The 24,748-nt window shown below is 38.8% G+C and overlaps 2 protein-coding genes and 1 long non-coding RNA gene across 4 annotated transcripts; 2 read left to right on the top strand and 1 right to left on the bottom strand.

Moving 5' to 3' along the window:
• Positions 1-3,358: 3,358 nt before the first annotated feature.
• LOC134677845 (uncharacterized) lies at positions 3,359-12,420 on the top strand. The gene is made up of 3 exons (XR_010100111.1): positions 3,359-3,637; positions 7,336-7,571; positions 12,384-12,420. It is a non-coding gene; the product is annotated as an uncharacterized LOC134677845 (long non-coding RNA).
• Positions 12,421-12,697: 277 nt separating this feature from the next.
• Positions 12,698-13,909, top strand: LOC134677829 (zinc finger protein 135-like). The gene is made up of 2 exons (XM_063536255.1): positions 12,698-12,707; positions 12,825-13,909. Exons 1-2 carry the CDS (start codon positions 12,698-12,700, stop codon positions 13,856-13,858), a joined length of 1,044 nt encoding a protein of 347 aa, XP_063392325.1. The 3' UTR covers positions 13,859-13,909.
• Positions 13,910-14,940: 1,031 nt separating this feature from the next.
• LOC134678046 (KRAB-A domain-containing protein 2-like) lies at positions 14,941-19,561 on the bottom strand. Of its 2 annotated transcripts, none has more exons than XM_063536490.1 (4): positions 17,781-19,561; positions 17,124-17,287; positions 16,678-16,762; positions 14,941-15,201 (listed from the first exon to the last, which is right to left on the bottom strand). In XM_063536490.1, the coding sequence occupies exons 1-4, from the start codon at positions 19,039-19,041 to the stop codon at positions 15,056-15,058; spliced, it is 1,656 nt and encodes a 551-aa protein (XP_063392560.1). In that variant the 5' UTR covers positions 19,042-19,561; the 3' UTR covers positions 14,941-15,055. The 2 variants fall into 2 exon arrangements, with proteins under 2 accessions (XP_063392560.1, XP_063392559.1); XM_063536489.1 differs by having other exon boundaries at positions 14,941-15,560; positions 17,781-19,545.
• Between the last annotated feature and the right edge of the window lie 5,187 nt (positions 19,562-24,748).

Raw genomic sequence — 24,748 nt, 5'->3', positions numbered from 1 at the left:
AACTCAAAACCTAACCTAACTCAAAACCTAACCTAACTCAAAACCTAACCTAACTCAAAACCTAACCTAACTCAAAACCTAACCTAACTCAAAACCTAACCTAACTCCGAACCTTACCTATCCACTGTAATTCTAAAATCGCCACATGATTCTTAGGAAAATTTTAACAGCGTCATTTATTTTATGCTTGCTTTTATTGACTAATGCCATCTACCGGTATTACCGAATCATTACTTGAAATTCGTTTGAGTTTGCGTTTGCAAACTTAAACGCGACTTAGATTTAAGTTCTATAAAAGGATTCTGAACAACATTCTCCACCACCACCTGAGGGAGGGAAACTACCTTAAATCCTTAAGCTGGCTCATTTTACTTAAAGGAGACAGTCCAAAATAAACACTCGCAATTTTATTCTACTAGTCGATACAGTGAATGCATTGACGTAACCACCACCACCGTGCACCGTGGTCGTGATGCGTTATAAGGAAGGGCTTTACGGGCACTAAAAATGGTACTAGCACAGCGGTGTTACTCATGAATTTCATCCAATCGTGCAGTAACTAGTTGCGACCAATAGCGCGCGTGTTGCGAACTCATCAACCAATCGCGCGCGTGATGCGAACTCATCAACCAATCGCGCGCGTGATGCGAACTCGACAACCAATCGCGTTGTAGCGATTTCATACCGCTTTACTGGCCCCTGTCATGCCTCATTATTATTGCCCGTAACATCACAGGTAACATTAGGTCTTACACTCGGCTGTTGTATAAAATATCCATAAAATCTAATATTTAGTACTCAAGATTTTTTAGACAAGCCAAATTGAAGAAAAAAAGGAAAAATCTTTTAATGAAGTTTAGTTTCTTTTTAAAAATAAATCTCTATGTTTTATATATACTATTTTTGGTTTTTGGTACGTTTTTTACGGTACGTCTCGGGGTTCATTTTTCATCATCAATCATGTTCAGTTGGCCTGCAAGACCAGTTCCAATTTTAGATTTAAGCTAGTTCTTAATTTCTTTTAGTAATACCACTGTCCAATCTTGTTTGTAAATAAATTGTTTTTAATCCAATTTTGGTTGAAAATCCATACCTTCTTAGAATATAAGGCTTAGGAATAGATGATATGATGATGCTACTAGCGCCATCTATGATTTTCGATTTTAATATTATTGAATTGACGGCTGCATGGTGTTTGTGGCTTCGTATTTTGTTTGTCTGTCGGCCTTCATTCATTATTTGGTTCCTTTAAAATAATCATCATTCATACGGTCTTTTTAATTTCATGTTATACCTTTCATTCATGACGTATGCTACCACATATCGATTACTTATTTTAATTTTTCTACTCCTCAATAGATGTCCGTAGCAGGAGCTCAGCTTGTAACGATTTGGTAATGTATGCAATATTCGATACTCTTTCACATTTCTGTAATCCCACAAATCATCTCGCTATGATGTAACGTAGCGCATTTAGCTGATATGGTAGATGTTGATCCCTAGTTTACAACTGAGTTTATTGGTCAATTCACCCGGGCGTTAACCTTTTGTCTTGTTGTTTTATACTTTGCTATGATATTATTGCAGATAGATCGGATAAATGCCTTGATTCTACTCCACTCTAATGGACTTATTTCAAAAATATTAACTCAGATTCCATTCAAAATTAATAATATCGGAGAAGTGATTCAATTTTAACAATGATGTATTTATCAAATTATACATTGGACAGAAATAATATGTATCGCTCACACGTGTTACCTGTAAGTAAGTGAACTGTATTCATGTAAGGATTACTTTAATTCACATGAATAGTCCTTCCTCGGTTGACTCTTTGCATTGGCTGAATTGATATACTGTAGGTTACTAGCGCCATCTAGGTTCATGCATACGTGGTTAGTGGTTATGTTCCTCTCCTCGCCACCGGAGGGCAGCACATGCCCCGGTGGATGCTCGGGTAGGTGAGTTTTACTATGGTTTTACTGTCGAGTTAGTGTAGGTACTCTTATTTGTTTGTTGTTTGTAGACGCTTCAGCCTAATAAAACTAGTTAAAAAAAATCACAATATTTATTTGCATAGAACACTGCATAAATTTAGTATGGTTCATGGTGGGCAACAAATAACCCAACCGAATTACGATTGTTTTACCCCGGCTATACACGTAACTATAAATCGTAGCGATTAAACTCTGCAGTCCGAACTGCGCAGTTTTATCTACCGTGTGTATGACAAATCGTTACGATAATCGACAACGATTTGTCATACACACGGTAGATAAAACTACGCAATTCGGACTGCACAGTTTAACGTTACGATTTATCGTTACGTATGTAGCCGGCATTAGTATGTTGTCAGGAATGTTAAAACGTGTTTTTAAAATTGTCGCATTGCGTATGTTTTGTCCCTCACGGAGACAGAGGCACGCGTTTACCACTTCTATAGGATGCTACCCAAGGCCCCAACGCTGTCTGTTCTCTTTGACGGCGCAGTAACTAGTATCATTTCTCTCTCCTTGCTCTTTTAAAAAAGCCGTTTGTCAAAAAAGGACAACCACACTGTTGACAAGGTGGACTTCAAATCCAGTTGTCCCCTTTTTAGGTAGAACCAGGTTGTGTATGTGTGAGTAAAAACGTATATGTGTGCTCTTTTAGGGATGTGATAAGTCGATTTTAATCATGTCATATATCGATAAACGCTACACAGCGGAAAGAAATAGCGATTAATTGAAGCTTCAATATCTTCGTTAAACATAAACATAATTGAAATGCTAATGGATACTTAATATATTATAATATAATAAAATATTTCAATTATTGCGGAACACCTATTTTAGTAGGTATTTATGTATTTTACAATACAATACAATACAAATACTCTTTATTGCACACCTCAATAAAAGAAGACAATACAAAAGTATTACAATAATAAGTATTTAAAAGTATTAGTATTTAGTAAGTATTAGTAAGTAAAGTATTTTAATTAAATATCTGAACTTTCCCTTGGTTCCCTGCTGGGGCGTGACTATAAAATTGTGATCTGATAACCACAATATAGAATAAAAGCGTTTTGCGTTAAACCCATAGACCTAGCATTCGTCATATAATTCTTTGGTTAAACCTTTGAAGTAAAATTAAAATTGCAAGAAATGTCGATAGTTTATCGATATGACTCCATCGACATGGCTACAGCAAGGTGTTTCCACATTGTTAATCGTACACTAAAAAACAAAAGTGGTCCCAGTGGCAGCACGCTTGGACGTAATCTCTGTATATTATATATCTATGATGCTATCTTCTATGATTTTACAATCTGTGAAATCTGTCAATGTCAATGACGTCAGTCGTCAATGTATGATTTTGGATGCGTTGTTGTTGTACTGGTTGTGATGATTGGTTTTATATTTCATTTGTTCGTAAATGGTTCGCTATTAAGTAATTAATATTGAATACAGAAATTTAGTGTTAGTTGCTTGAGATGCTTGTGAAGTCCCATCGTAAATTGGTTAGTGCTGGGGACGCGGTACCAATCCGAGGATTCGTGAGGTGGACTGTATCGAAACTTGATATTGCTACAAGTTGATACTGATTACTGGGGCAGAGGAGGGCGAGGGTTTGCGCACCTCGGACGCCACGGCCGGTGAGTAGTGTTTTTTATATTGCAACAACAACACAAACCTGACGGATCTTGCTGTGGGGCTGTATAGTCAGCAGTCGGCAACCTTTTAGCAGTCACATAGGGCCACATAGTAGTTAACGAAATTGACGCGGGCCGCACTTTGTTAATATTTATGACTTTGTCAGACATTGTCGTTTGTCAATATTACATAAAAAATAGCCAGGGAGGCCCGCGGGCCACTAGCGAGAGGTCCGCGGGCCGCATGCGCCTGTTGCCGACCGCTGGGCTGATCTAGGTCGATCTGTCCTAAGGTTAGATGTTGTAAGATAAACTTGTGTGAGGAGCAAAATAAAGTAAATTTTTCTTCTACTTCGCATGACCTTATAATATTTATTGAGATATGTCAGATATGTAGTATGAAATTATTAATTTTGCTAGAGAAATGGTTACTGGCTGCATACTCGTATGTGGTTAAAGGTGTACAGTTCTGTAGTTCCTTGTGCAACAACAACTAATACACAACAATAAATAAAGCCTTAAAGTTAAAATTACGAACTAAAATAGCAACTCGTTTTAGACATGAGCGATGAGCAGTAATTGTATTCCAGTATTATTTAAGTAAGTACCTTGTTTGTTAATGTCTGTTTATCAATTATTATTATTCAGGTAATATCATTTTTTTGCCATTACAGTTACCTTAAGTAATAATATTTAAGTAGATCAATAAATATTTTGAATAAATAATTTGATTTATACTTAATTACCACCAGAAACTGTATATTTGTTCCTAACTTACATTATTTATATTAAAAAAAAGTCCAATGGAAACCTGGTGGCGATATCATGGTCGCATTTTAATCAATTATCATGTCATGCGTCACTTTTGCACTTACATACTTGTTAGAATGTGACAGGCATGATAACAGATGATACTAATCCAACCATATTAGCCCTAGTTTAATTATTATTATTGTTTCTCCTTTTTGGACTTCACGGGCCTATAAGTCCCGGTCTTTTGATAGGCTTGCGTGGGGATATAGATCCAACACGTAGAGGCCCTTTGGAGAGTTTTAATGTCATGTAGAACGCCTGCTGGAACCCGTTCACAGGCGCAACAATAGACACCCGTGAACCGGTCGCAGCAGGCATTGGGACTATTGTAGAAGAAGTGAACAGTATACCGGTTTATGGATTGATGTTTGGTTGGACAATGAGACTGGGCTATTGTAAAAGAGGTCCGGACACCTGCCATAACAATGTAAACACCGTCATCGAGACAGGCGGTGACTCGCCGCTTACTAGATGGGCCCCTGAAACTGCCGTCGTAAAGACGACCAGGAGCAACATCGGTGTGAGCGGCTCAGGGGTGTCGAGAGGTGTGCGCCGCTTTCTACCCAGTGGCTGTTAACAGCCACTGTGCCAACTCGCGTCTTATGCATCTTTCACTTCCACCCCTGGAGCATATAGCTCTAACGACTCCTCTCTGGACGGCCTTATTATTATTATTATTATTACAGCTTTATTTATTTCAGCGAATATAATGTTTGTTTATATGTTGTTGTATTATTTGTTAATTCTTTTCACTGATCCCTATTGGGTAAAAGCCTCCTCGAGTCCCTTCCATTGTTCTCTATCTGTAGCTAATTTCATCCAATTTATTCCTGTTTTTCCAACTATTTGAACTATGTCGTCTGACCAGCGCTTCTGTGGCCTTCCTTGATGTCTTTTTCCAGGTGGTCCTGTCCATTCAGTCACAGTCTTAGTCCATCTTTTGTCTGTATATCTTGACACATGACCAGCCCATTGCCATTTTAGACGCAGTGTTTGTTTTAGGGCATCCACAAGTTTAGTTCTTTTCCTGATCTCTTCATTTCTGACTTTATGTATTCGTCTTAACTTCAACATACTCCTTTCCATGGCATGCTGACATGTGGAAATTTTATTTTTTATTGTATTTGTGTATGTCCATGTTTGACAACCATATGTCAGACAAGGTAGTATGCAAGTGTCCATTATTATCTTTTTTAACTTTGGATGGTAGTCGCCTTTAAGTACTTCTTTTTGTGACCAGTATTTTCTCCATGTGTTGTTTATTCTTCTGTCGACTTCTTCTTCATTTTGTTTTTTATTGAAGGACACTTGTTTGCCTAGATAAATATAGTCATTTACGTACTCCACTTCGCTTCCATTCACTTTTATTATCCAAGTTTTAGAGTTGGTCATTACTTTAGTCTTTTCTATGTTCATGTACAGTCCGACGCGCATGCTCTCATTTGCCAGAGATTGCATCATTTCTTCTAGTTTCTTTGATGACTCAGCAAAGATGACAATGTCGTCTGCAAATCTGAGATGACTGAGATATTTGCCCCGTATCCACAGTCCTTGGTTACTCCAGTCGATTTTTTTGAAGACTTCTTCCAGTACTGCTATGAAAAGTTTGGGTGATAAGGGGTCTCCTTGTCTTACTCCCTTTCTTATTGGTATTTCCTCTCCAGTTTTTTCCAACCTTACTCTGCTGACGCTTTGATTGTAGATGTTTCTGATTATGTTTATGTAGGTTTTGTGTACTCCGCAGGATGTAAGTGCTTTCCAGATTGACTTGTGCGTTATGCTATCAAAAGCCTTTTTATAGTCAACAAAGGCTACATACAGAGGAAGGTTGAACTCACTGTATTTTTCAAAAATTTGTTGTAGCGTATGTATATGGTCTATAGTGGAGTAACTACTGCGGAAGCCGGCTTGTTCAACTGGTTGATTTTTGTCTATTTGCTGTGTTATGCGATTTAGCAGTATTGATGTGAAGAGTTTGTATATGCTAGACAGTAAGCTGATTGGCCTATAATTGCCAATGTCTAGTGGGTCTCCTTTCTTATAGAGAAGAACTATATCTGATATACACCATTGTTTGGGAACTTGTTCTGCTCTAAATATCGCATTGAACATTTGTGTCAGGTAAGGAAGCAATAGTGGTGCACCTATTTTTAACACTTCGTTACTGATGTTATCGGGCCCAGGACTTTTATCCATTTTTAGTTTTTTAATATGTGCACTTATTTCTTGTTCACTTATTGATTGTAAGTCACTGCTTTGTATATTTTCCCAGGAATCATCTTCTTCGTTGTGTCTAATATCCGGATAGTCACTATAAAGTTCCTTGTAAAATTTCGTAGCTACATTTATGATGTCATCTCTTGTCTTGGTTTCGGTCTGTCCTTTTTTGAGTTTCTGTATCCATTCTTTATTTGTAGTTAGTTCTTTTTGAGCCCTTTTGCTGCTTCTATATTTTATTAGGTTATTTTCAATAATTTTTTTCCTATGCTCGTTGTAGTCTCTCTTTATAGCTTTGTTACATAGTTTGAATAGTGCTTTTAGTTCTTCTTTCATTTCTTTTGTTTTGTTTGGAGTTCGAATTAGTTGTGTGCGGCTGTTTATAAGGTTAATTGTTGATTTCTTTAGTATTTGATGTTCATTTCTCGCACTGTTGTTGGTTTTTAGACTATTTGTTATAACATTTTCCAACTTGTCGTAGTAACTCTGTATGTCATAACAATCTTGTATCATTTCCTTTTGCAATTTATCTTTTAAGTTTGTTATGTACTTGGCTTTTTCTTCATTTGTTTTTAATGACAATTAGCCCTAGTTTAATATATTCTCTTTATTTCCTATGTGATATCAATGGAGACAAAATAAAATAACTTTCTTTACAATCAATTTGACAGATTTGTGATATGGTCAGCAGACCATATTAGAAGGCGAAGAATCCAGAGCCAAGTGCATTAAAATGGTCATCAACTTGCCATAGACTTCCAAGATGCGAGTTATCAACCCGACAGATGAGGTCATTGACCTGTCAGATGAGGTGTCAGATCAGAAACCAGAGGTTGTTGCGGAGCAAGATGTCAGCGGCCTACAGACAGCACACGTGACGGAGGTGACTGGCGAGCAACAGGCACAGGTATAATTTGACTTTTAATTTTTATTATGATTATTTGATTGTTTTATGTTTTTACTTAATTCTTAATTATTTTAATGTATTATTATTATTGTTCACAATCTGGTGATCTTTTTGTGAATTCATGTTTGGAAACGTTGTGACATTGTTAAATATCATGTAATTTTCAATAACAAATAAATTAATCTATCTATCTATAGTAACGAACATTCTCTTCTCATTAATCAAAAGTCTACACCTCAAATTCCTCTTCTTCTTCCTCGCGTTATGCCGGTATTTTGCCACGCCTCATGGGCGCCTGGGATCTGCTTGATAACTTATCCCAGGAATTGACGTAGGCACTAGTTTTTACGAAAGTGATACACCTCAAATTCCATCTTGCTAAAATTAGTAAAACAAATAGTGGATGAAATTTTGGGTATACTTCCTTAACTTCCTTTATAATCATAAATTAGATCATACATAAATATTCTTTATTCTAACATTTTTAACACATTCATTAGTTACAAACATCATTAGGTACCTTATTCTTGGAAATAATTGAATCATAGTAAAGGTCTCAACACTAGTAATAATTATTTTAAACTTTTATAAAATCTATGTAAAATACTGAATTAGAATGTTACTAGAATAAAACGTATGTGGCGTTCCATGCCTATATAAAGAGTCCTCGCGCTCCATGTGGATAAGGACCCTTCTCTAATGAAAAGCCACAACATATATATCTACAACATATAGCAACAGTCAGTATTGAAATCTAAATTGTATCATTATTAACAGTAAAACTTGATTAATTATTAAAATTATTTATGATTATAGCAATAAATATCTCAATTGCTTTCACTAGTAATATATGAATAAGATCATTGTCAAGAGGGCGCTGTTATTTTCATGTACAGTATGACAGTTCAGTATAGTATGAAAAAAATCGGGCAAGTGCGAGTCGGACTCGCGCACGAAGGGTTCCGTACCATAATGCAAAAAAAAACGAAAAAAAAGGAAAAAAAAAACTGTCACCCATCCAAGTACTGACCATCACGCCCGACGTTGCTTAACTTTGGTCAAAAATCACGTTCGTTGTATGGGAGCCCCATTTACTGTCTAGCTATCACGGTTCGTGAGATACAGCCTGGTGACAGACGGACAGCGAAGTCTTAGTAATAGCCCTAGTAGCATTTTCGTTGGGGCCCACGGTGCCAACGGTAGGGAAAACGTTGGGATGAGGTTCGATCCGTAGCCAACATTAATTTTGTATTGGCCCACCATCGCATTTACCAACATTCGCTGTGGCACAGATGCCCAACAATGGGCCTTTGTGTATTTTGGTACCGTTGGCTAAACAACGATAATATTCGTTGGCCCAATGATGACATATATCGCATTTACCAACATTGGCAGTGGCAGTGATGCCCAACAATGGGCCTTTGTGTATTTTGCTACCGTTCGCTAAACAACGATAACATTCGTTGGCCCAATGGTGACGAATACCGCATTTACTAACATTGGCTGTGGCACGGATGCCCAACAATGGGCCTTTGTGTATTTTGGTAACGTTGGCTAGTCAACGATATCATCCGATGGCCCAATGATGACAAATATCGCATTTACCAACATTGGCTGTGGCACTGATGCCCAACAATGGGCCTTTGTTTATTTTGGTAACGTTGGCTAATCAACGATATCATCCGATGGCCCAATGACGACAAATATCGCATTTACCAACATTGGCTGTAGCATTGATGCCCAACAATGGGCCTTTGTGTATTTTGGTAACGTTGGCTAATCAACGATATCATCCGATGGCCCAATGATGATAAATATCGCATTTACCAACATTGGTTGTGGCACTAATGCCCAACAATGGGCCTTTGTTTATTTTGATAACGTTGGCTAATCAATGATATCATCCGATGGCCCAATGACGACAAATATCGCATTTACCAACATTGGCTGTAGCATTGATGCCCAACAACGGGCCTTTGTATATTTTGGTAACGTTGGCTAATCAACGATATCATCCGATGGCCCAATGACGACAAATATCGCATTTACCAACATTGGCTGTAGCATTGATGCCCAACAATGGGCCTTTGTGTATTTTGGTAACGTTGGCTAATCAACGATATCATCCGATGGCCCAATGATGACAAATATCGCATTTACCAACATTGGCTGTGGCACTGAAGCCCAACAATGGGCCTTTGTTTATTTTGGTAACGTTGGCTAATCAACGATATCATCCGATGGCCCAATGACGACAAATATTGCATTTACCAACATTGGCTGTAGCATTGATGCCCAACAATGGGCCTTTGTTTATTTTGGTAACGTTGGCTAATCAACGATATCATACGATGGCCCAATGACGACAAAATCGCATTTACCAACATTGGCTATAGCATTTATGCCCAACAATGGGCCTTTGTGTATTTTGCTACCGTTCGCTAAACAACGATAACATTCGTTGGCCCAATGGTGACGAATACCGCATTTACCAACATTGGCTGTGGCACGGATGCCCAACAATGGGAAATTGTGTATTTTGGTAACGTTGGCTAGTTAACGATATCATCCGATGGCCCAATGATGACAAATATCGCATTTACCAACATTGGCTGTGGCACTGACGCCTAACAATGGGCCTTTGTGTATTTTGGTACCGGTGGCTAAACAACGATAATATTCGTTGGCCCAGTGAGCACAAATATCGCATTTACCAACATTGGCTGTGGTACTGATGCCCAACAATGGGCCTGTGTGTATTTTCGTACCGGTGGCTAAACAACGATAATATTCTTTGGCCCAATGATGACATATATCGCATTTACCAACATTGGCAGTGGCACTGAAGCCCAACAATGGGCCTTTGTGTATTTTAGTAACGTTGGCTAATCAACGATATCATTCGATGGCCCAGTGAGGACAAATGTCGCATTTATAACTATAGCCGGTCAATCAAGTTTGTCACTAGAAAAGGTCGCGAAATTCAAATTTTCTATGGGACGATAACCGTTCACGCCTACATTTTTTAAATTTGTCGCTCTTTTCTAATGACGGAAATGGCTTGAAAGAGTATAACACCATAAACAAATAAATAAATATCACACGAGCATTTTAACAGAGGCCAGGGGCTGCGTGACGTCATCAAAATAGCTACCAGTTGAGTTTGCTTGTGGCGTCACTAGATGGCGTTACTGTCTCCAAACATCGAAGTTATAGTTATTTTCTCGATTATTCCGGATATAATCATAATATTTTTTTAAAGTAACTTATAAATCTAATAGCTATAACTATAAAATTTATACATAAATTTAAAAAATTGTATTTTACCAACATTTTCTCAATTCAAATCTCAAAAACATAAATCTCGCTTACGAAGTTTCGAAGTGCGGTTAGTATATATACAAATTAGAGTGTATAGTAAGTGTACTTGCTTCGGCAGTACATATACTAAAATTGGAACGATACAGAGAAGATTACCAACAACTGCTGCCTAGGGCCTTCATGTGGATACAACCAATGCCTACCGTAGTGTAATTGTAATATTTATCAGCAAAGGCCCAACGTCGTATTACACAACCACTTACCTAACGTAGGGTAACTGTAGGACTCGTAAACAAAAGCCCATTACATAATTAGACTAATAGAGGCCCACTATAAATTACACAACTATTTACCTACGGTAGTATTGTAAGACTACACAAGGCCCAACGTTAAAGTTACAATGTTGGCCCTTTGTGGGACAAGCTGTGTTGGGCCTTCAACCTGGTGCACGACTACCTACCGACCTACCTGAATTGCCGTTGGGTGATTGTTGAATTTGCAAACAGAAGCACAACGAAAAAATTGCCCTTTTTTAATTTTTTGCAGTTGGCCCTACAGCAAGCCATACGGCCAAATGTAACAATTAACCAACCATCAAACAAATGTATATAGGCCCAACCAAAACCACCACCGTTGAATAATTGTATGATTTATTTAAATAGGCCCAACGAAAAAATTACTCTAATGGCCCTCTGTTGGGAATCTTCGGGAGGGCCTTTGTCGAGGGCCCTCCAGCAAATCGTACGGCCAAATGTAACAATTAACCAACCATCAAACAAATGTGTATAGGCCCAACCACGGCCCAACCAAAACCACCACCGTTGAATAATTGTATGATTTATTTAAATAGGCCCAACGAAAAAATTACTCTTATGGCCCTCTGTTGGGAATCTTCGGGAGGGCCTTTGTCGAGGGCCCTCCAGCAAATCGTACGGCCAAATATAACGGTTGCCCAACTAATACGTAAACAAAGGCCCAACAAAATCCCTACAAGAAAATGCTATTAGGGAGGGTCCCGTTTTACCCTTTGGGTACGGAACCCTAAAAATAGTTCCAGTGAAATTCCGCCACGTGACGCGTGATCATATATTCCTGGTCAGGCTTTACAATGAAAGAAGGTCGCTTTACAGGCCTAGGTGTGTTTGGCTGTATGAATAATACAGATTAGACAGAAGATACAGAATCACAATAAATAATAGCACTAAGTACAGAACACTCACTCTTTAACAAAACGCGTCTGTCACGATCAGCACAGATGTGGCCGCTAGGTGGCGACAGCGCCACGCGCGGCTTAGCTACCTGTAGGCCCTGTAGCAAAGCAAAGAAATCGCGGAGTGAGCCGCGCCTGATGATATTCCTTTACATAATCATCTTCACTCACCGCAATACGTGTATTCCCGGACCTAATTTGTATATGTATTTATTGTATTGTATTGAATTTGAAAAAAGTCATGTTTCATTACAAGTTTGAGAAAAATATATTATTTGCAGTCAGACGAGACGCCGTGGTGGATGTGCTACCGTCGCGGGGGCGGGAGGGAGGGAGGGGGGCAACCGCGCCCCACCACCATACAAGGTAAAGTTCGTTTTCACCTCACCAGCTCTGAAAGGCTTACTTTGCACTTCAAAAACTGATAGCAACAGACGCATTAACGCAAAAGAAATTTGTACCACAAAATAAATTACAAAATCTTCCGTGGTCGTGCTGTATAGCGTATATAGCGTCGACTGTTTGCTCTGCCTCTGGTAACACCAGCGGGCGAGGGGATCGTCACATCCCCACGCTTTTTTATAAATTATTATTAATGACCTATGGCATTTTTTGTGGCCAACGCTTCATATAGAATGTTTTGCCACTGGGGCATCCGATTAAAGTCGGGACCCAACATCCGACAAGTGGAAGCGAGCTCTCACTGGCGTGGTTTGTTCCAGAGCCCGAGCACCAGGGGGCGCGGGCGGGTCACGACGGGCGCACACACACACCGCGGACAGACGGGGAACACACACATACACACACACCGAAGACGACCGAGGCAGCCGCACCCGACACCTGCACGACGTGTGGAAAACGGTTCAAGCACCGCACGCATTTTAAGCGACACCTCCTCTTACATGCCAAATTAAAACCTTACACCTGCGACACGTGCGACGCGGCGTTCGTACGAAGCGACCATTTAAAGACACACCAACGAACCCACACCGGTGAGCGACCGTACGTCTGCGATGTGTGTTCTAGGGCGTTTTCTCACCGGGCCGGGTTAGTGGTGCACATCCGCCGGCTACACACCGGCGAGCGACCGTACGCCTGCGATGTGTGCCCTAAAGCGTTTGCAGCTCAAGGTAAGCTAGCGATACACCGAAGAATTCACACCGGCGAGCGACCGTACTCTTGTGCGACGTGTAAAAGAAAGTTTATCTGCTGGACCACATTAACCAGGCACGAACGGAGTCACGGCGATGCGAAGCGGTACAGTTGCAATACTTGTAACAAGGTGTTTAGAAAAAAGACGTGTTTAAATAAGCATAAATGCACAGTAGAAGGCCCACGTTCCTGCGGCGTGTGTGCAGACACGTTTGCAGATTTAACCAGTTTGAAGGCTCACATTCAACACGCTCACGGGCCTAAACGACCACTTTACTTTTGCAGCAAGTGTAACAAGCCATTCATAAAACACCCAAGTCTAGTGCGGCACGAGCAGACCCACACCGACGACCGGCCGTACAAGTACCCCTGTCATTTGTGTACGATAAAGTTTGCAGCCCTCTCCAGTTTACAGAACCATTTACGACGCCACGGGGAGGGAGTACTCGAGTGCAAAATATGTGGGAAACAGTTTGAAGAATCGAGTAGTTTAGAAGAGCACGAAGAAACACACAGAATTGAGAAGGCGTACACTTGCGGAATATGTTACGAGGGGTTTGACTGTTTGGATGATTTTCAAAATCACGCTCGAATACACATGTAATGAATGGATCGAAGCAACTGAAATGCCAACATATTATAAAGTAAGATGAGAGGGACGGACGCTGGTGGGGGGCTGGGGGGGAGGGGGTAGGAATACACTGATAAAGAACTAATGAATCCTCATGACAAAGTGAATATATTGTAAAATGTATTAGATAGGTATATTAAGGGTCACACGAACCCGCCGAAAACCCGCTCTCATACAATCGAAGTTACTCTCTCATTTTAGTAATTATCGGTCCATGTGTAAGGTCCATTTGTAACAGAAGAAAGGTTTTGGTAGATAAAATGCAATGCGAAGGTTTTAATAAAATAATGTATAGACATGATTTGAAAGCTTGTTTAATCAATATAAAAATCTAATAAAATTTATTTAAAATTTAGATTGTGACTTTATTTAATTATTGTTTTATTCCTTGTGATATTCGGTAGACGCAAAGACGCGGCTGCATGATGGTCTATGAAAAATTATCCGTTATAAAGGGGAGTAAAACTTAGTGTCACAATACCTGGGCGAGCGAGCTCTTCTCGGAAAACATAAAAACTCACAAATGCGCGTTACCTAGCTAGATCGATTTTTCGCCCCCGTAAACTTTCATATAGCAAATTTCACCGAAATCGTTGGAGCCGTTTCCGAGATCCGCGAAATGTATAAATAAATATATATATACATACAAGAATTGCTCGTTTAAAGGTATAAGATTCATAAAATATTTATAATTGTTTATTGGCATGAACCTACTTTATTATAAAATCGTTTTTTCTTTCTAAACTTTGGGTAAATTATTGTAGTAGTTGATTTAAACTACAATATTTTAACAGAGATGTTTAGTATGTGCTAATAAGGTGTATGCGGGTATATAAAAAAGGAAAAACACTAAAAAGTGACGGATACTTCCGAAAAAGACTCTTATTAAGTTATTACAACGGGACATGGGCGATTTCTTTTTTTTTCGAGGGGTTACCCGGGTTCCGTAATTACCCGAATACACCTTAATACATTATATTTCATTATATTTAGTGGTGTAAAGAAGCTCCCCATGTGTGAAAATTCAACGAGATGAAAATAAAACACTGACGTGATATATTTAATTCAAGTACGTAATATATTTTTTAAACTCCTATTAGATACTCGTATTTCTACAGAGTGCGTTAAGTTGTTCTATTAACTTACATATATACGTTTCTAAAAACTTAGTTAAGGATTTATGAATAACTGTGTTTCTCGTGTATCTGCGCGTGTCGCTTGAGGTAGCTGGACGATATGAACCCTTTCTCGCACACGGCGCACTCGAACGGTCTCTCTCCTGTGTGGACCCGTTCGTGTTTCTTCAAAGTCGCCACCTGCGTGAAGTCCTTGTTGCACAGCTTGCACGAGTATGGTTTTTCCCCAGTATGTAATCTTATGTGTACTTGAAGGTGGTGCGAGTTCGAGAATCTCTTATGACAGGTGGCGCAAGAGTACGGTTTCTCGCCCGTGTGCCTGAATTTGTGCTTCTTCAGATACGTCGGACTTATAAACCGTTTGTTGCAAATATTGCACCCGTAGGGTTTCTCGCCAGTGTGTGTCCTCATGTGTATACTTAACATACACGGTTTGCGGAATTCTTTCTCGCATATCATGCAGGAATGCGCCGTGCGCCTCCGGCCCGCGCCGCGTATCGCCCACGCCTCCCGCGCCCCGCCCAGAGGGAGTTCATCCTCTGAAACAACACATATCTATATACCGACCAAATCGATAACGAATCGGTATCGATGTACCGACTATTGATTTGGCCGACTAGCCGACTAATCGGCACTCCAATGGCCGATTAGTCGGCTAGTCGGCCAGATCATTAGTTTCGTATAATTTCAGGTTAAAAACAATACTTTTGCTCGTTTGGTTGCGCTATTCATCATATTAGCTTGGCTAAAAGGTGTTCTCTACAGGTTCATAGAACTATCACAAGACTCAGCAGACCGTCAGTACAACTTGTAGGAGGTATTTCCAAGGCTCTATTTCCCGTATGTAGTCGCCAGTTAAGAACCTATCCCCCGTGGTCAGCGTCTTTACGAGCAACGTGCCCTGTTTATAAGTCTCTAAATTTTGCAATAACATTAACATTTCCCTATGGCTCCACCATTAAAAAAAAACCAAAACTGAATAATAATAAAATCATTTAACGAATCAGTTGAGATCGACCTGTAGAGGAAAGCACCAGCCCACTATCATACGATATCGATCAAACGGTCAATTATATGAACAAAAGTGTTCGTCTGCACCCTGAATAGGTATTTTGGTAAAATAGACATAAACATATGGCAAATATTGACTGTTGATTTCTTTTATTTCTATTTTCTTTCACTAATAAAGTGCCGACTAATCGGCCATTTTTGCCGACTAGTCGTCGACTAATCGCCGACTACAAATGTGGCCGGATAGTCGGCTTTCCCGACTAGTCGGTACATCCCTACTATATATGTATATTTTAAATTCATGACAGGCGATATAAGCCGTTTACATAGTTTTATTTCATGAGTTACTATCGCGGTAACCGAAGACAATATAAAATTTAACCTGGGGCGTATCGCATACCAAACTAGTATTTTATTACGTCATAGTCCCCTTGTTTTGATGGTACCGTACGATTTCATATGGCTCTGAATTGGTGGTAGTTATTACTGTAATTAGTAAGTTTTTGTTGTCAGCTGACAAAATTATCTCGGTCTATCGGTGTCTAGTATACGTGGAGGGGTAGTGCTATTCAGCTTCATAAATTCAAACATACAACTGATAATATATCATTTTGTAGTTTGCGTGTGTGTGTGTGTGTGTCTCACCGTGGAGCGGCTCCAGCGTGATCTCGACGCGGAGCTGCCGCGGCTCCTCGGGCTCCTTCTTGACACGCGCCGCCGCCGGCTTCTCCTTAACATACATAATTAATAATTTTAATTTATTAAGATTTTATAATGGGGAAAACGCTAGTTTGAAGAAGATTTTATAATTTATATCATGAAGATTTTACTATATTAAACAATATATTTACTTTATTGTTTATATGAGTTGTTAGAGGAATATTTTTTCGTATCCATATTTTATTTATTTACCATTTAATATAAAAATAATATATCTAGACATACAGATATAAATGTAAAAAAAACACAACAATTGTAACACATACCTACACTGAAACATTAATTTAATATAATAAATAATTCATGATTTCGAATCACAATGAATCCCGTGGTGTTTTACCATGAATGTAGTCTTGTGTTGCTATACTTACATTTACAGTATCGTTCAAGGTCACAGTATGCTTGACAGAGACTTGCTCTGTCTTGACATGGGAGGGCTCCGGTGTCGCCTCCCCCGTCTCCGTTCTGCAGTCGGCTGGCTCCGGCTCCGTCCACTCTGGCTCTTTGTCCCACTCTGCTTCCTCCATGGAATGCGCTGGATAAAGACCTTGGCATGTGATATCAGAAGTAACAGATGGGTAATGTACATTAATAACATGATAACAGAAAAGTGTATACATTCTGATTTATTCATATTTTAGATTCAATTTTTTTTTTTATTTATAAGAAAATGAAGACTCTTTGTCACAGACTCATAGTAAATATGTGAGTAGTCATCTTACTATTAATTTAGAGCAGGGCCGTGTTGCATACTAAAATTAATAAACTACAACTAATATTACAAGCGGAACTCCTTTTTTAATAAGTGAAATTAGAAAAGGAGTTCCGCTTGTGTTGTTAGTTGTAGTTTATTATGCAACAAGGCCCAGATATACTATAATTTTATTATTCACACAATGAAATTATAGTGCAAATTTTATATAAGAATAATAATGGAAGAGTTATGTTCATCAAAACGGGCTAAAAACACAAGGAAGAAAATTCAAAATAGACTTGAGTGATTAAGAAATTGTTTTTGAATTACCTACCATTTTTAGAAGTAGAGGGATCCATCTCCATTCTCTCATTATGGAGGAGCATTTTATCACTGTTGGTACAAACATGTGCATTATACTGTTTAAGAGGATTGGAATCATTTACTTGTTTGTTTGTGGCAACTTTTGTGTCATCAACATGATGAGGAACTTTTTCTAAATGATTGTCAGTCTGAATGGTTTCAATATCACTAGTAGGAACATGTGAGCTCTGTTCTGTTGGATCACATCCAAATAATGCTCGATATGGAGTTCTGCCGATACTCCAGTGAACCGCTGCATTCCTTTGATACTGAACAAAGTGACATCCGAGAGACCAGTTAGTGGAGCGGTTGTCTCGCATCCACGTGTACAGCATGTCCTCCACGTCGCGGGTGCTGCACGCGGCACTGCCCGGTGTCTGCGGGCGCCTCGCTCCTCCTTGTAGTATTTTGCACTTCGGCCAGATTTTCAGGACTTCCTCAACAACTTCAGCAATAAATTCCTGGCTGTTATCACTTTGTAACACGATAGGAGCTCCAAAAGTTAAGAAAATTTTAACTAATTCCAAAGCAAGTTCAGTTGGCAGGTCAGTTTGTAGCGGCCGCAGGTGAATGAACTTTGTGCCATGATCTTGGTACATTAATAACCATTTGAAATCTCCATCAGGGGCTGACTGAAGATCAATAACATCAACCTGCCCTCGCCTGTTAAAATTGTTAAAATCTTTGGGAATGGTAGGTTGCAATGAAACTTGCTTGGGCGCTGTGCCTTTTTTGGGCAAATTTCGTTTCACGTCACATGTTGGGCACAGGGCAACAAATATTTCTATTGCCTTTTTCTTGATATAAAATCTGTTCTTAATGTTGAGCAGCATCTCGTCACGGGCACCATGTCCTATTTCCTGATGTATTTCAAACAACAAGTCAAAATAATGTTCCATAGGAATCACTCGAACAGCAGCATCTTCAGGCGCTTTCTTTTTCAAAATAAGGTAAGTTTTGCTTCCTATTAGAGCGACATCATATTTGGTGGACCAGTAGTGCTGCGCGGCCGTGCGCCGCCCGCCGGCGTCCGCGGCCGCGTGCCCGGCCTGGATGTGCCGGATGACCTCCGCCACCCGGGCCTGCGTCCACGGCTTCTTCACCGCTCCCGTCTGCTCCTTGTACAAGTTACCGAGTTGTATATAAAATGTTTCCTTGAACTCACTGTTCCCATTCTTAATACTGATATTGATATCACATTCTTGTGCGGCAGTTGCGTTCTGCGTCGCCATTTTGCTCGAGTTGGGAAGGTTGAAGCGGCGTAAGTATCATGCGCCTTATTGTATCCCGGCTGCGCGGCACCTCGCTCAAGTCGCTCAGCCGCTTTCACAGACAATTCTTCTTGGGTCTTGGGTGGGACTAATTAGAACCGGGCTAAGCTTAGTGTAATGGTTTTACTAATAAAATTATGGCTGCGATATTAAAGCAAGCGCACAATTAAATGAGAAACAAACGTGAGCACGATTCTCTTATAGTACGTTATACATTAGGTACAATAAATAAATAAAAACACTGCACTGACAGTGACATTGGCAAGAAATTCAATGAAGCAGCAAAATGACACCACGTTCCGATATACGCACTATTTACATATACTGCGCAAGTTTATTATAGTTGGTCAAACCAAATTGTCAGTCAGTAAGAACCAGGAAAAGCTATACTCATCCTTTTCTTTTGGGTGCTAGTACTAGTGTAAGACAAAGATAGTATGATTCTCTCTGTCTATACGGAGAATAATAAACCATAGACATAATATATATATAGACGTAGTCTCAGCGAGCTGTCACTGTTGCCACTTTTGTTTAGTGTACGATTAACAATGAGGCCCACGTTGCTGTAGCCATGTCGATAAAGTCATATCGATAAACTATCGACATTTCTTGCAATTTTAATTTTACTTCAAAGGCTTAACGATACCTAAAATGACCAAAAACGCTTTTATTCTTTATTGTGGTTATCAGATCACAATTTTACAGTCACGCCCCAGCAGGGAACCAAGGGAAAGTTCAGATATTTAATTAAAATACATAAATACCTCCTAAAATAGGTGTTCCGCAATAATTGAATTATATTATTATATTATAATATATTAATTATCCATTAGCATTTCAATAATGTTTATGTTTAACGAAGATATTGAAGCTTCAATTAATCGCTATTTCGTTCCGCTGTGTAGCGTTTATCGATATATAACATGATTAAAATCGACTTTTCACATCCCTAAAAGAGCACACATATACGCTTTTACGCACACATACACAGGGTGGGCGCATCAAGAAAGGCAACACTTGATTTGAAGTCCGCCTTGTCAACAGTATGGTTGTCCTTTTTTGACAAACGGCATTTTAAAAGAGCGAGGTGAGAGAAATGATACTAGTTGCTGCGTCGTGAAAGAGAACAGAAAAGGTTGGGCCCTTGTAATAAACGAAGATTTTCGCACGTTGTCGAAAGCCGGTGTTGCTCGAGCTTGTTAAAGCCGTATCCAGACAAGTAAATTTTTCGCCAACCGATTAAATTGCCCGATCAAATCAGTACATGCGGACGCAAACGCCAATTTAGCTCGCCGAATTCAACCGCGCCGATAATGACCGATATTACCGATAAAATGAGGTGCGGACGCAATACCAATTTGTGACGCCAGTATTTTCAGTCTGGGGCATTTTTTCAAATTGCCCTCTAAATCTAATCTAATTATCATCATAAATGTAAAATTGGTGATTGACGCCAATTTTATTTCTGATCAAATCGGTCGATTTGACCATCCCGTTTGGCAACGGCACCAAATCACTCTATTAAACTCAAGGGCCCAACGTTTTCTGTTCTCTTTCACGACGCAGCAACTAGTATCATTTCTCTCACCTCGCTCTTTTAAAATGCCGTTTGTCAAAAAAGAACAACCATACTGTTGACAAGGTGGACTTCAAATCAAGTGTTACCTTTCTTGATGCGCCCAGGCTGTGTATGTGTGCGTAACAGCGTATATGTGTGCTCTTTTAGGGATGTGAAAAGTCGATTTTAATCATGTTATATATCGATAAACGCTACACAGCGGAACGAAATAGCGATTAATTGAAGCTTCAATATCTTCGTTAAACATAAACATAATTGAAATGCTAATGGATAATGAATATATTATAATATAATAATATAATTCAATTATTGCGGAACACCTATTTTAGGAGGTATTTATGTATTTTAATTAAATATCTGAACTTTCCCTTGGTTCCCTGCTGGGGCGTGACTATAAAATTTTGATCTGATAACCACAATAAAGAATAAAAGCGTTTTTGGTCATTTTAGGTATCGTTAAGCCTTTGAAGTAAAATTAAAATTGCAAGAAATGTCGATAGTTTATCGATATGACTTTATCGACATGGCTACAGCAACGTGGGCCTCATTGTTAATCGTACACTAAACAAAAGTGGCAACAGTGACAGCTCGCTGAGACACCGTCTTTATATATTATAAGTCTATGATTAAACTGCAAAACGTAATTCAAGACCAAAAAAAGTAAGCCAATGTTACCACTGCAATAATTTATTTGTAAAATAGATGTAAAATAGTAAATTCTTTTTGATAATTTTTTTTTTTTAATTTGACTTCTACGATTTAAAAAAGTTATTTTATTTACTTATTTTTACATACATAAATACAAGACGCGCTAGTAAAAAGTGGCAACATTGTCTTACTTTTTTTGGACTTGAATTACTTTTTGCAGTAGTCATTCATAGTCATAGCACAGAATAAATAATAGTACTAGGTACAGAAGACTCACTCTCTAACAAAACGCGTCTATCACGATAAGCACAGATATGGCTGCTAGGTGGCGACAGCGCCACGCGCGGCTTATGGAAACCCCAAAATTGGGGTCGAACGGATGTACTTTTAGCTACCTGTAGCAAAGCGATTTTTTTTGACATTAATCTGCATAACATAGATTCAAATCTTGATAATATAAAAATAAAACAATATTTACGTTTAAAAATAATGTTAATCATTATCATAAATTTAATCCACTGTGTAAAAGCAACTTCTCAATAAAAATCTTTTCAAATCCCTATGAAACAGCGAGTGATCCGTAAGGATGTTTAGTTCAGTAGGCAATCTATTAGGGGTCATCCATTAATTACGTCACACGAATTTATAGGTTTTTTGACCCCTCCCCCCCTCCTTGTCACACTTGGTCACATTTGGCAAACCCCTCCCCCCTAGTGTGACGTCACATTTTTTCTACGAAATCGCCTAAGTATTATTAATATTTTATCAAAATATTTTTAACGATATAAATATTAGTAATTTTATAACCCAAAACTGCTTAGGAAAGAAAATTAAACGAATAAAAATGATTATCGTTTTAAAAACTTGTTATTTAAATGTATAGCGAATAAAATAATTTAAATAAATTTTCGGTCACTGATGAAGTTAAAGTGACGTCACAAAGTTTGTGTCTCCCCCCTCCCCCATGTCACAATATGTCACATTTTCTTGACCCCTCCCTCCCCCTAAACGTGTGATGTAATTAATGGATGACCCCTTACAAAGGGTGATGGCACAAAACAGATAAGTACAGAAGTCAATCACATGTATGTACTTTACTTTTCATACCTACGTTCGGCGGTCGCTCTAGGGTTGTTGCGAACTATGACTTATGCACAAAAAACTATCGTGGTAGTGGCACTCGTATCTATCGTATCGTATCTAGTTGTTTGATTTATTGTTGAGGATGAAACGGGAAGAATGGAAATATAAATTAATAATAACATTAATAACTCAAATAGTTATTTTAATTTTAATGCCATTGTTAAGTATATTACAAATTTGCCACAGAAAATATCTTGCGATGATTTCGAGATTGGCGAAATGCACGATTATTATATTTTAAAGTGTAATAAATTCGCATTCTCATGTACAATGTAATTAATTCGCATACGCATTCTCTCTGAAACCACTGGTAGCTTAAAAAACGACAATTCACCGGTTAATGTTGAATTTAAACAACCGTCCACTGTACAGTTATAATAACTTTTTGTTTTGTTTCTCCATTATTGCACAAAAAAGTTCACAGACGCGTGTCTCGAGCGGGATGGCACTCGCGCTCGCAGTGGTCCCAACCGGTCCGAGATATCGTGTCCGTGAGCAGTGTCTATGTGTGCGTTGCTCGAGCGCGCTTTGTATGTAGATTGATTTCTGTACCTATCTCTTTTGTGGTGATGGCTTGACGAGCCACGGAACGGAATGCGCACCAAATGGAATTTTATGCATGGAAGCAAATGGCATTTGCAATTTTATTGTATTTCAAGTTTTGAAAGAAACTCCATGTAATAGGGTATTATACTGTATTTAAAATACTTAAATTTTTTACACCATGCATGAAATAAAGCACCAGAATTATTAGAAAAACACAGATAGGCGTTATTTAAAAACACATGTTCTAATTAAAAAATTGGATAGAAATATAAATAGTAGGTGAGTTCGCGGTGTAATGTTTCATATAAATTCCATATTAGCAAATCGTTTTGACAGTTTTAAAAAAGTAACTGATTTGACTAGTAGGAAAATACCCTATTAAAACAGATCACGTGAAAACGCTTATGCTTATAACATTGATATAAGTTTTTTAGGGTTCCGTAAAACGGGACCCTATTACTAAGACTTCGCTGTCCGTCCGTCCGTCCGTCTGTCACCAGGCTGTATCTCACGAACCGTGATAGCTAGACAGTTGAAATTTTCACAGATGATGTATTTCTGTTGCCGCTATAACAACAAATACTAAAAAAAACAAAAAAAAGCAAAAAAAAAAACGGTCACCCATCCAAGTACTGACCACTCCCGACGTTGCTTAACTTTGGTCAAAAATCACGTTTGTTGTATGGGAGCCCCATTTAAATGTTTATTTTATTCTGTTTTTAGTATTTGTTGTTATAGCGGCAACAGAAATACATCATCTGTGAAAATTTCAACTGTCTAGCTATCACGGTTCGTGAGATACAGCCTGGTGACAGACGGACGGACGGACGGACGGACGGACGGACGGACGGACGGACGGACAGCGAAGTCTTAGTAATAGGGTCCCGTTTTACCCTTTGGGTACGGAACCCTAATAAAATAAAGATTTAAATGGGGCTCCCATACAACAAACGTGATTTTTGGACAAAGTTAAGCACCGTCGGGAGTGGTCAGTCAGTACTTGGATGGGTGACCGTTTTTTTTTTGCTTTTTTTGTTTTTTTTTTTGCATTGTGGTACGGAACCCTTCGTGCGCGAGTCCGACTCGCACTTGCCCGGTTTTTATTTCTATACTCGTAGTAGTCGTAGCTATTGATTTAGTGAGAGTTGATCACGAAGTTTCAGTTACTATAACATCAGGGCAGGCATAAGGTAAATGTTCCAGTACTTGATACTAAAGGTACTACTTCAATAGTTACCAATTGCCATAATTTAGTTACAATTGAGAACGCAACAGGAAACAAGGTCAAAGTTCATACTCATTTATTTGTAATGCCATTTTACACGTTAAGGAAGAAAAATATAGTAACATTAATAATAATCAGTAAATAATATTAGTATAAACATCTGCCTTGCACACTTCCGTTTCTACTTGTATCTCTAACATGGTAAACCTCGAGGACATCGCCAAATAGGACTCATCAAGCTAGATAAGCTGAATAAGTGTATGTGTATTCAATGTCCTAGCTCATAGTATAGTACACTTCCTCCAAAACTCGCACGAGTACGGCTTCTCTCCCGTATGTGATACCAGTATGTGATATGTTTGCAGGTCGATGGATGGTTGTGTATCAGAGGTGCCTGCGGTGCTGTGAGGTGATGGATGAAAGTTGATTGTGATCTGATTTTCCTAAATATTGTGAATATCTTACGTATTTTATTATCTCAAGTGTACAGTGAATAGTCTCGACTGTAATGCTATATATTATGTTAT

Source organism: Cydia fagiglandana, chromosome 27 (genome assembly GCF_963556715.1).
Source record: "Cydia fagiglandana chromosome 27, ilCydFagi1.1, whole genome shotgun sequence".
Lineage (NCBI taxonomy): Eukaryota > Metazoa > Arthropoda > Insecta > Lepidoptera > Tortricidae > Cydia > Cydia fagiglandana.
The sequence above is the reverse complement of the archived record's forward strand: the minus strand, read 5'-3'. Positions and strand labels throughout refer to the sequence as shown.

Bases quoted from the DNA above. Each gene is read 5' to 3' on its own strand.
- LOC134678046 (XM_063536489.1), bottom strand. From the start codon at position 19,041: ATGGCGACGCAGAACGCAACTGCCGCACAAGAATGTGATATCAATATC. The intron at 16,763-17,123 runs GTAAGTATAGCA...ATGTATGTTAAG, and splicing joins CCTTGAACGATACTGTAAAT to GAGAAGCCGGCGGCGGCGCG. The intron at 15,561-16,677 runs GTGAGACACACA...GTGTTGTTTCAG, and splicing joins CACGCTGGAGCCGCTCCACG to AGGATGAACTCCCTCTGGGC.